Below are 12,860 nucleotides of genomic sequence, written 5' to 3' on the forward strand. Positions count from 1 at the left end.
AATGAATGCCACTCAGTAGGAGGCATCCTTGGCTCTACCAAGGTATTTTAGAGAATGAAGGATCTTTGAATTTTATGCGAAGGGGGACACTAATATGAACTGAAGTCTTAGAGGAACCACAAATCAGAGCATATTCAAAACTGTATTTGGTGCAGCCTCGAAAGAGATAGCCTTAGAGAAAAGAACATATTAATATTCTTTTTGATTGTTACTATTTATTTAAATTTTAAAATCTGAATTCTTTTGAATTCTTTTCCATTTGCTGAAATTTTCAGGGGGTCTGGAAAAAAAAGCAAACAACACCCTGTGATATAGTATAAAACTAGTATTTCAAGTTAAAGTTCACGCTAAACCAATAAGAACCATAAAAAACACGTTCATTGTTGGATGTAATTTTTCCCCCAAGAAAGACACTGTTAAATGCCCAATTAGGTAACACAATCATGCAACTGGAGATGGAGGTCAACCATGCAGCTAACAGCAATGATTGCAAGGGTACCTGGTTGTCATGAAGATTTTCTGCTCCCGGGCGAGGGGTTGACTCTTCACACACAGCAAGACTCCGCACGAGTTTTCCCTTAGCTCCTGACTAAATGAGAGAGAGAGAGAGAGAACAAAACAGAAAACACTACTACTGACCCCAAGTCACATCAGCTGTTCCCAAATATCCCAGATAACTACTACCCACCCAGTCTAAAAAAATGCATATGCCTGGATACAACATGGATAAAAAAGAATTCTAAGCAGCAAGACATTTGCCACACAGGGAAGGTGGTGGGCTTCTTTTTGCCTTTATCATTTCAGCTACAGTTCACTCACTACCACCAAAAATTGTAACAGCAAAGAACACATAGTCCAATACTGAAAGCCATTTAACATAAACTCAAGGGTTCCTTTTGTCATTTGGTTTGGGGTTTTTTTGTTTGTTCTGGGAGTCCCTACCCTTCTTCAAGTACTATATATCCAAGAAATATGGACAATAAAATATGTGTGTATTACAGATCTGCACTTGAAAAACTAAAAGAAGATTTTTAGGGTTTGATTTTTTCTAGAAGCTCCTTTTCACACCTGCCCCCACCCATTCCCCCCTGGGGGAGCTAGTCAATCTCTGTTTCTTTAAGTCAAGATTATTCCATTAAAATAAAATTCCAACAGAAACATTAATTACTAAAGCAAAAGGGGTGAACATTTTCCTTTTCCAGTGGTGCATAGAAGCACACATGCTGTCTAACACAAGGACACAGCAAGCCCAGCGGCATAAAATTATGATGGATAAAGGGAAGCTTGACACATTATATCTGGAGGCAGTTCTTTGCCTTTGTGTAAAAGGATATAAGTAGGGGGCAAGAAAAAACCTGCAACACTAACAAAAAGCTCAACCAGACAAGTGATGAAAGAAAGCAATTTTGATTGTAGAAAGACATTTAACTGAAATTCTTCATCCCACTGTGGCATGCAACTCCAAACAGAGATGGACCCTTACCTTGGATCTCTTTTTCTGATTTGCTCCTCGTTTCTGGGTATAGCAAAAAAAGAGAAGCAGTTATCACTTCAGTGGACAGTGGGCATGATGAAAACATTACCAATAAACAGACTAAATCACTTCTATCTGATGTTTTAAATCAGTTGCTGACTGCAAAAGCAACTTCCCCAAACCCAGTTTAGAAAGCAGGGAAAACCAAGAATCATCTCTGTTCATTTTCATTCGTTTTACAAACAGGTAAAACACTAAACAAGAGAAAACACTACACAGTGTTCTGTAATTTTGCATATAATAAAAATGTAAGAAAAGGTATACTTAAGTTAATGCTCCCCCTCTCCAAATTCCTCTTAAATTGTGGTCTCCCCCTTTATTTTTTTATTCGATTGAGCAAAAAGGATTAAAAACCCCTCATCCGATAAAGTCTTCTTATCAAATTACCTTCTTAGGCTTTGCATTACAACTTTTTGTTGGCAGTAACACCTACAAACCAAACCACACATTAAGTAATTATTCATTAGTATTACCTGTAAATTCATGAGATCAAGGTAGTTTTCTAAATCCCCAAAGAGGGAAAACAGTCAAATGTCTCACCAAGCTTTAAAACAGATGTCTAGAAATTAACTTCTCAGAAAAAGTAATAGCATGGACAGCAGCCTAAAGAGCTTGAAAGGTATAATAAATAACAGCATTTATTTTATAGTGAAATAAAAGAACACAAAATAAATGAATAAATTAAAAATTTAAAAAGGAAAAAATAGAAATAGTCTCAAAATCATAAGAAAAATAGGGGAAGTGTGGGCAATGAAAGAATTCACAGAAATGGAAAAGCAATGGTAACACATTGATATTTAACACGCCCATTCACTATTCCTGTCTTACCTGCAACTCTGTCTTGGAATCACTGAGCTTCTCCTCCTCTATTTCTGAACTTTCAGATTTATTGAGAACACAGTTGTCCGGGTTGGCTTCAGAGATGGCAGTCTCCTGCTCTTTTGCAGCTTCTTCTGCTGTCTCTTGGTTCAATTTACCTTGCTCAGACATTCTTCCAGACAGAAATTAAAATAACAAGATTTGGTGACCTGAAAGGTCAAGATACCACAACACAAACACACACACAAAAAAATTTGGGGTGAAATTTATTTTTTTAATTCCTAATTTCAGTTCCTTTGATAAACAAACCAAAATGTGCAGCTCAGAAGTGGAAAACTATGTACGTCCCAGCTGAAGAGATGCACTGAATCAACAACACTGGTTAACAGAATTGTGTCAGGTTAAGCAAGCAGATATGAACAGTCTTTGTGGAGAGCAAATTTAAGGTAATGTTCTGTGACTCCCCAGCCCAGCCCCAGGACTTCCAAGGTTCAGGCAGGGACAGTGAAGGATTCTCTACTACAAAGCTCAATGGTACCAGGCAAAAAGGATCCATTCTAGGTCTCTGGCATCTCGATGCTCCCCTCCTCTTACATTTTTTTAATATTTTCTTTAGCCAAGCAAACAGAAATAAAAACCAAGCATGAGCAACAACACTGTTTTTAGTATTCAGCCATGAGTTTTATGCATAGCAGAAGCCATGGTGCTCACTACCACTATAAATATATATTTATCTTTTTTTTTTAAGAGGTAATAATTCAAGATAAGTATGAACTCTAAATTTGACAATAAAGCTCTCAGGGTCAACATTTTCAGGGATCAAACCAACAGCTCCATTATTAAAACCTTAAGCCTCTTCCCAAAATCTATGTCACTCTTCAGTACTAGGAAAATTGTACAGAAAGCCCTTGGCAGGTACTTCTATTGAAGAAATCTCAACTGAACTGCATTTACTCTCAGCTTACAATAGGGTTGTTGTACAGAAGTTTAAAGGCTTTTCAGAGTTAAAGCCTATTATTTTCTCTCTCTTTCTCTGCCCCCAGCTCCCTCCTGAACACTCCCCCACTGATCAATTGTCAAAGAAGCCTCATGAATAATTTAACTTTTCTTTCCCCATCCACTTCTCTTAGGAAGCATCTTCAAGAAAAACAACTGTATTTGAAATGTGAAGTTATTTGAGGAAGGGTCTTTTGCAACATATTGCCACTTTTCAACAGTGAAACGGCAGCTATGAAGCAAAATCACACTTTGCCATCTTTCTTTTTAAAGTTTGAAATTAAACATTCAACAGAACCAGTATAACTTACCTTTATTTTTTTTAAGCCATGTTTTAAGTGAAAAAATCTAAACCATACTGAGTTATAAGCACTTACTTCTCTCCCTTTTTGCTTTTGTTTTCACATTGTAAGCAAATACAAATTTCTGTATAATCTTCCAGTTTGAGAAGGACTGTGAACTTCACAAGAAATCAAGCTATAATGTTCATAAACAAATTGAATGGAATAGGAAACTAACCTGATGTTTGATTTGCCTTTCTGTGAGCTAATTTGTGATTTTCCTGTCTCCCACCGCTCTCCCCAAGAAGGCCAATGATTTTGGCTATTCCGCATTTACAACTGAAACTTGAACTGCTTTGATGAAAATTCAAAACATGAGTGGCGAGACCTTTAACTGGTCTGTTAAATAACCCTTAATTTGATAAGGATTCTCATCAAGAAATGCACATGCATGCACAAGCTCCTCATGGGCAGATGAACCTGCAGCTCATCCACATGCTTTACACAGTGCTCACAAAAACAATTACACTGGAATCAGCTGCACCAAAGAAGCCGTTTACCTGAAAAACTGCTATAATTCCAACTGCCTTTCCAGAGTCTTCTGTTGGTCTTTGCTGGTTAAGTCCACACAAATGATCAACGGCAACGTGAGTCCCATGTCCCCATTAGCAGTCCAGAGTGCCAATCTCCATGCTGGTCCTTCGCAGAGCTCGACGCACCATAGTCAACCTGGAAAAGACGAGAAATAAATAACACCGGCAGTGACCACGGCACAAGGGAGGGGTAAAACGGACAGGACCAGATTTCTAACGCTAATGACCAGTTTCCAGCAAGTCACTTTCACAGCTTGATCCAGCTCCACCTGTCTCAAAACTGCCTGCTTCTTCTCTAATGAAGGCTAGAGCCGGCTGTTCAAGTCATAACAGCTCCTACGCAAGAAGCTAAAATTAACAATTGCATTATGCACCGAAGATTACTCATTTCAATTCTAACCTTTTTTAGCGAATTCCAGCACTTTTCATTAAAAAAAAAGCATATATACATATTTATATATAAGCTCATCTGTTTGCTTCAACAGAAATCAATGAGGGAATGAGGAGAAAAGGTTTGCCTGCTTTTTAGCTATGGCTTCTGCTTCAATTAAAACTTCAACAGTCAAGCACTTTTGAAAGAATAGCTAGGTGGGTGCTTTTAGAAAGTGACCTGCTTTACCAGGGTAGTGAATCGAGATGTTCATTTAATAAGCTGAATAAAATTTGAAATTATCCAGAATGGGAGGAGGAAGAAGAGGAGAAGAAAGAAATCCTATTCCCTGAATAACATCTGCGAAAAGAAATTCTTCTGAAGTATTTTGTGAGGAGGAAAAATGAGATTTCCAGGTTAGGGTTTGAGAAATAAACCTAAAGAAAGAGTTGCCTCAGCAATGCAACTTTTACTGTTCATCAGGATTGTGTTTGCCAGCTGAATAGCTGATTTAACAGAAAAACGATCATTTTAGGATGAGTTGGACTCATTTGCAGGCCATGGCCATGTGCTGAACTGTCTTGATACAACAGGCAGCTCTTCTCAAGACCTGCATGTGAGTCATGGTTTAACAGTCAGTGCAGACACACAAAACCAGCAAACAGAAAGCACATATTCTGCTGGGGAGGGGGGAGGAAGCCAATCAAGAATAACGGGAGATGACTTTCAAGTTTTTTGATTTTATCAGACTCCCAGTTTCTGCAGCACATTTTACATTGTGCACGGCTGCAATTGCCACACAGCACGTGTCAGCACACTGCAACTTGCCATGTGAAAAGAGCTGATATTGCTGCACCAGAAGTGGAGTTTAGCCTCTCACAATATTCCAGTCCTGCTCTCTCTGGGAGCTCTGGCACGCAGAGGAGACCAGCAGGCAGCTCTGTAAACTATCACCGCCATCCTGCAAATTTATAAACACAACTATTTCTTTTCCTCAAACCATTTCATAATTTGTAGAGAGTAACAGAAAATAAGCATTCCCACTAGGTTTTTGGCATTTCTTGCAGGATATTTTTAGAAATTCTAGCTCATTAGAAACGTAGGCTCACAATGGGAGTGGAAGAACACCATGGAAAACTATGCCCAAGTAGTCAAGCACATGCCAATGTATCCCATGGAGCCAATACTCAGCAAGCAAAGAGTGAATAAACCACTGACTCAAAATCCTTTCCTCACACCCATCTTCCAATGACTGTTTCCCCCACACTTCCAAATGAGAGATGGGGGAGGGGTTAGGAGAGGGAATCAACCAAAATCAATCACAAACCAAAAATCCCAAGGAAGTACAATGCATGGAGGTTTCACCTGGAAAGCAGCCATCCAGGAAATAGACTGCTGTAATCAAAACCCTCCAAAACCAACAGAGACACAGATATTTGTACCAAAATCAGAACACACACAAAAATTTTTTCAGAACTGCCCAGTGTGACCATTTGTTGGGAATTAACTATTCATAAGACAGACAAACAGAGCAAAACAAAAACAAGACAACAAACCAATCAACCAAAGGGTATCATATGCAGCAAGGGAACAGATCTGCCAAGACTTGGTCTTGTGCACAGATGCTCAATATCATCTTATCATGTTTTACCCAAGGCAAATTTCATTATAAAATGCGTTCCCCATATTGCTACATTTAAGATTTCTGAAGACATCATTTTTCCCTGGCAATGTACAAGAAGACCACAGAATCTTAAATTAAAACAAAAAAACCTGTACATAAATTTCCCCAAGAAAACACAAGCAAGTGGAAAATAATCTTACAATGTACAGCTACCTTCCTCAGACCCAGAAGAACAATGTCTGTTAGGATGATTTTTTTAAATAAATCCTTCATAATTATCTTCTGGGAAACGAAAAGAAGGCAAGAAGAAGTGAGACATATAGCAATCAATTCCAGCTCTTCACCTTCCCTGAATATAGATTCCTCCTCCTTTATTAAGCAATTTAGAGGTGATGACTAATCATTTACATACTACAATACGTAAAATACACTTCTGGTTGTTTGGGTGGGCTTTCAGAGGGACTCAGGTTTCCATAAAATATTTCAAGGAGAGTATAAATAGCAAAAAGGAATCAGTCAGAAAATAGCCGTTAAAAGGGAGACATTTTTGTTGGAAGTGTGTCTCTGTTTCTCGTATGTTTCCAGGATATCTCGTTATTCAGCGATGAATGTACTTTTTACTATTGTCAGTGCTGCAATGACAGCACTGCTATGGAAAAACACACTGGATTATTCTCTTTCTTGCGCATCAACAGAAATGTCAGGGATGATTTGACTGTCAAAACCTCCAGTACCGAAGTGACGCAAAAGGCTGAACAAATGCACTTCTGTTTTTGATCCTCAGGTAGAAACCACAAAGCTTGTTGCTAGGCAAAAACCACCTTCTTGATATGCAAGGGAGCAAAATCTCATCGGGTGTTGGGATCTTAGCAGTCTACAGGAGCTTGCGGCAAAATTTCAGCCCCTAAATCCTTAAAGCAACTTGAGTATTGCACACAGCAATACGACAGAAAATACAGGGACCCACCATGCCACTTGTAGGTCCACTTTAATGGAAATATGATCTGTTTGTATAGAATTTATAAGCACCAGCTGCTCAGCATACACTGTGGGATGGGAATGATGAGAGGTTTTTTCTTAAATTCTTTTCCTTTTAACAGGATTTTCATTTTAGAAGCTGAAGGTACTACTGAGCTTGAACAACTACAGTCAGAGCTTGAAGAGAAAGGATGGAAGAAGGCGTGGATGGTCACATACATTCATACAACACATACCACGCAAATTCCAAGAAAAGTCTGTGGGAAGGAATACAATTAATTTAATGCAAGAGTTTAAAAACTATACCCAGAAGAACTGTCAAAAAGAAAAAAAAAAATGGAACAGAAAAGCAAGCAAAGGTGTTAGAAAGCCCTATGCAACGAGCACCTGAGAGCTCACCATCAACTGAAATTCAGGAGAGACATCTGACAAAACCCTCAGAGGCCACTACAGGTGAGCAAGCCCCTTTTGTATTATGTATGAGGTGTTTTGATGGCCTCATAGTTATGCATGGTGAAGCAGGCATTTCAAGATTATTACACTGCCAGTATCACACATGTCCTCTCTCAGGGAGGAGATGAGCAGGCTTTAAGGCCAAAGAGCATACTCTTAACCACGAGCAGGCAGCAGCAGGCAGGACAGAACTCTGATAAGAATGAAATCCAAGGGCTTTTCTTCAAACAAACCTGCCAAGCATAGAGGTTAAAGTCATTCCAAAGCCTGAATACTGCCTGCTACTGAAAACTTGCTGACACTGGCCAGATCTGTGAGCCAAGATCCTTCTCATTCCATCATGATTCTCCATTCTCATGAATGGTTTGCAGGTATGACTCCACAGGCTGGCAGCACAGTTGTCATTTTCCACTGTGTGATGCAAACCTCACCCATATGTATCAAGAGAGTTTTGACTCATTATTGCCAAACCACTCATCAGATTCCTGGAAGCTAATGGAAATGGTCTCCAGCATTATCTTAAGATTATCAGTAGGCACAACCCTCAATTGTGCCAGATTCTCGTGTCTTAAACAATAAAATTCATGTTATTTGACACTTAAATATTCTTGTTTCTACCATGAAAAAAATCAAATAAAATCTCAGGTTTCATAATGAAAACAAAAGCTTCAACTCTTTGGTGTCTTCAAAGAAAACATTCATGACATAAAATGTATTGTTTAAAAAAAAAAAAAAACAAAACAATAAAAAAACCCAACAAAAACCCCAACAACAAAACCCCAAACAACACCTCCAGCAAACATAAAAAAGGCAAGTAAAATAAATCCTGCAGTTTTAGATCAAACACACTACTACCCAGTTGTCCATCTCCCAGTCTTTAGGACTAGTCCTAGTCTTTGCACCACTAGAATGTGTACTCCTTTTCACTGTTTTCCCACATTTCCCAAAGAAAAACACAAATGCACTTGGAAGTCAGTGCATTAGCATAGCAGGATAATAACCTATACCAGCTCTCATATCAAAATGCTTTAGTATGAAAAAAAAAAGTCACCAAGCTTAAAGCTGTGAAATGCATGGAATCCGACAAGTTCACCAATTGTTAAAAGACTGAAGACTAAATCTTAAACAAATAATTTTGCATTGTTTTTAATTGAAGTGTTTGATGTTGTATTTTATTTCCCACCTCCTCCTCACACTGTCCCCTCTTCATCATCACTAAAAAACTAAATAGTGCGATTGCCTACATTTTCTGCTCCTACATGCCACGGACCTTTGCAAATGAAAGGTTATTTAGACTCATTTACTGATGGCACTTTACCAGAGACTGTCAGCAGATGCTATTTTTTCCCCATGAGTTAAAAAAACATGAGCATCTGCATACAAGCAACAGCGCAGAGGCCCCTGACCCAGCTTAAACAGGCCAGAAATCAACCATCAGTGGCAGGGGCAGCCAAATTTTGACGAAAACAGGGCAGACTGAAACACACTGAACTAGATTTCAAATCCTATACAAAAAACAGTTGTCTCTGAAAAGAGGCAATTGGAAAATATGCAGCAGCCTCCCAGATGAAACATCTATCCTGGAATGGCACTGGCTCTCCTCCCAATCAGCATGTGAAACCCAGTATTTACAAATAACAGCAAGGATTCTCGAGTTTAACAACCAAGGAAAAATCCCAGAAGCAAATCAACTTTTTGTGGCTTACACCTGATTCTTTTTTTTCAAAGAGATCCTCTTGCTACTAACAGATTGCCACCAATATTTTTCCACTTTAATCCCCTGTCAGACGACCTCATGTCAATGTCATCATCTTCAGACAAGTAATAATGATGTTCCCTCCAGCTTGTTATATTTCTGCAAAGCTAGAAGCTTTACTCAGAAAAATAAATATAGATGGCCTATAGGGAGACTCTGCTTTGTTTTAATACTTAAGATAAGGCTGGAAAAAAAAACCACCTCTTTTATCTGTCACAATGATCATTTGAAGTCTTCCAGGATCAGCATGAAAAGATAGGAGGCTGAGTGATCTAGCTAATAAATGTCAATCACACAACTTTTGTAGGAACTGAGTAACACCCAAACTTTTAACAAGCTAATCAGATGTACAAATCAGCACTCCTGGAATGAGTTGTTTGCTTTAGAACAGCCTTCAACACCACCTCATGCATTTCAAACACATATGCCAAATTTTCTCTCATTCCCTTACAAAACCTGACAAATTTCCCTAAAATCAAAGTCATTAAATTAACTGGTCTCACTGTTAGGTGGTGGAAAACAGCACAAGACTCATGAGTCCAAAGAGAGAGAAGTGAGGTTCCAAGCCATCCTCAATGCATGCACATCTCCTTGAAACACACAAAAGTCATTTTCCTTAAATCCTGTAATGGAAACAATAGCCACCGTGAGCAAATACACAATTCAAATGGAAAGAGGGAGCAAAACTCATCTTCCCAGATAATCAGGTCTATTTCTCAGCTGCTGAAGATAATTATATCACAAAGTCCTCTTTAGAGACCAATAGCTTTATTTTATGACTAGAGGATGTCCAGGGAGGATGCTTTAGTAATTTTGCTGTGAGGATGTTCAAGAATCTCACAGCTTTGCCAGGACATCATCTCCATTACCTCACCGTACACATCAAATACTTTACACATTTTTCTTACTGTGCCAGTAATTGCCCTCCAGTTTAATTAGCTTTCTTGATTTCACAATAGTTTTGTCTTTCTGTGGGAATTAACTGCATATCACCTCATCATTTGTTGTTAGGTTTAAAGAAGCCCATTCCTTTTAGTTGCCAGCTAAACGGGTCTGCATTGTTTCCATCACCATCCACCTCTAGTCTGTATTTTTTTTTTTTTTTTTTGCCAATCAACAGTCTGCTTCATCATTTCCTCCCTTGTCACCAAGACTACACTCTGGACACGTGTTCCTCCACCCATCAACACATAGTGGTGAATGCACAAGAGGAGCTCTGTTTCCACAAAATCTAAAACCAGTTTAAGGACAATGAATAACACAAGGACATCCCAGAAGGAATCATTTCATATCATTTCAATATGAAACCCTGATCAACAGCACAGCCTAAATGAACCGGGGCTCCCTGCAGAGGGGTCTCAGCAGTGCTGAGGGCAAATCAGAGCTACTGTAAACAGCAAGAGTGTGGGAGCCACCACTGAATTGAACTGAATTGATGAGGCTACAGATACCCAGCACAAGCTCAGTGAGATAATTAAAGCTGCTGGTGTGATGTCATGACACACTTGTATGCATAATGAAATCTGGTGGAATATACAGTTCACACCAATTTTAATTTTTAAAGAATATATGCATATGTATGAGTTTAACACAGAAGTTCTTGAAACATTTCTTTTTCTACAAGTCAAACCATCCCTACTCTTTCTTCTTTCAATGCCTTCTCTTTGCCATTTCAATCAGGTAGCTACAGATTATGACCATTTTGCTTTACACATAGAACTACAAGATCAACTTATTTCTTTACTCAGCTCCTCCTAAAGCTTAAGGATTTTGCTAGAAGACCTAAGCACTGTGCCTCTGCATTTTGAGCATAGATGCCTTTGAAGAATTCAGTCTAAGCAGACTGCAGGTAATGAATGAGCAGCCAGCTAAGCCATCCTTCATCATTCACTAATAACCAAACAAAAAGCAGTTGAGTCAAAGGAGGGGAAAAAAGCCCACAATATCCCTAAAGAAAAGAAACAAAACAATTTCGTACACTACTAGCACAGTATTTTAAAATATATAACAGTGAATAGATGGCCCATAAATTAAGAGCAATTGCTTTACATTTCTTCCAACATCACCAGGGGATGGAAGCATAAACTGATGAAAATACATCACGAACTGACCAAGTATCACTGAGTTTCACATGTGCTTGTCCTGATCTCTTTCTTTCCCAATTTATATAATAGCCCCTATATTTCATCCTGCCATTTCTTGACAAATTAGGTGCATTTTCACTAGCACTAGCTTAATTGGCAAATCCTGAAAGAAAATAATTGCTAAGAGCAAAGCAGCATTACACTGATGAAACAGACCTGAGCTTAACAACTAGAATTGCCTTGGCACACAAACACTGACTGCAAAACAGCAAAAAGCTTTCATATAAGAATTGACAGAAAAAAAATTACTTTATTTTCCTCCAAAAGTCTCTTTTGATTACCAGAATTAAACATAGCAGCTAATCCTGTTTTCCTAAGGCCATTTTCTGAAACAAAACCAGCCTGCAGCTGAAGTAAAATTCTTCATTCCAGAAAAAAAAAACAAAACAACAAAACCAAAAGCAATAAAGATTAAAAAACAAAATCAAAAAAACACCACCATACACTATGAGACAACCCTTCACATACTCTGCTGCTCAGAAAGGGCAATTATACTTTCCAAATTCAAAGACAACTCATATCAAGCTTGTTTCAATGCTAAGTTTTCTAAGCTCATATTCCAGCCAAGTCTCCTCTATCAAAACCAACAAAGGCTAGATAGATCCTTTGAGAGTTCCCCATACCAGATGGTTTTATACTTTTTAATATATAATTTTATTAGTTTTTCTTTATCAACAACGGAACAGTCCTAAAATTTCTTTGATTGTGTTTATCAGAAAATATACTGGCATACAAATGCTCTGTTGATTACTACTTCTGTACAGTTTGTAGACTTGGGAGAGCAACACTGACTGAGAACAGTTTACATGGACAAAGTCTTATCAAGTACACTCATTCTGCTACAAACTGCTCTTCTGTCTAAAATCTTGCAAGATTTGGACAAGATTTTCACAGTTTTCAATCAAGTCTGGAGATGGTCTGTTTTTAACTCGGACTCTCTAAAGAATGGTTCTTTTTTTAACATCAGATCCACATGCCTTTTTTCTCATTATTTGAATATTTCTCATTATTGGTTCTTCTTATTCTGAAGAAAAAGAAAACTAAGGCAGAGGCATTATTTTTTGGCTCTAACTACAGAAAAACTATAAACAGATATAATAGATATAAAAAGCTGTATGAAAATACATTTTAATGTATTTAATATATATATATTTACATTTGAATATAGGCTATTTGTACTTTATGAAAACACACAAATCCCATTTTGTTGGTTGCAATTTTTTCTGGTCTCAGGCAATGCAGTTAAATAATAAATACAATACATTACAAAAAGAAGCCTTAAGTATGCTATGGATTTTATTCAATACTCTGT

At 38.0% G+C, this 12,860-nt stretch overlaps 1 protein-coding gene across 20 annotated transcripts in view; it reads right to left on the bottom strand.

The window, feature by feature from the left end:
• ARPP21 (cAMP regulated phosphoprotein 21) overlaps positions 1–12,860 on the bottom strand; it is a 142,666-nt gene that overhangs the window by 100,601 nt on the left and 29,205 nt on the right. For 11 of the 20 annotated variants that reach the window (XM_058041494.1, XM_058041562.1, XM_058041522.1 and 8 more), the window contains exons 2-6: positions 4,191–4,359; positions 2,363–2,562; positions 1,922–1,963; positions 1,484–1,516; positions 500–589 (exon numbers count right to left, since the gene is read on the bottom strand). In XM_058041494.1, the coding sequence (XP_057897477.1) occupies positions 500–589; positions 1,484–1,516; positions 1,922–1,963; positions 2,363–2,524 (327 nt within the window). In that variant the 5' untranslated portion in view covers positions 2,525–2,562; positions 4,191–4,359. Of the gene's footprint in view, positions 1–499; positions 590–1,483; positions 1,517–1,921; positions 1,964–2,362; positions 2,563–4,190; positions 4,360–4,450; positions 4,554–12,860 lie in introns of those variants that run through there. The other 9 variants (XM_058041554.1, XM_058041572.1, XM_058041539.1 and 6 more) reach the window with 3 other exon arrangements.

Source organism: Melospiza georgiana, chromosome 1 (genome assembly GCF_028018845.1).
Source record: "Melospiza georgiana isolate bMelGeo1 chromosome 1, bMelGeo1.pri, whole genome shotgun sequence".
Lineage (NCBI taxonomy): Eukaryota > Metazoa > Chordata > Aves > Passeriformes > Passerellidae > Melospiza > Melospiza georgiana.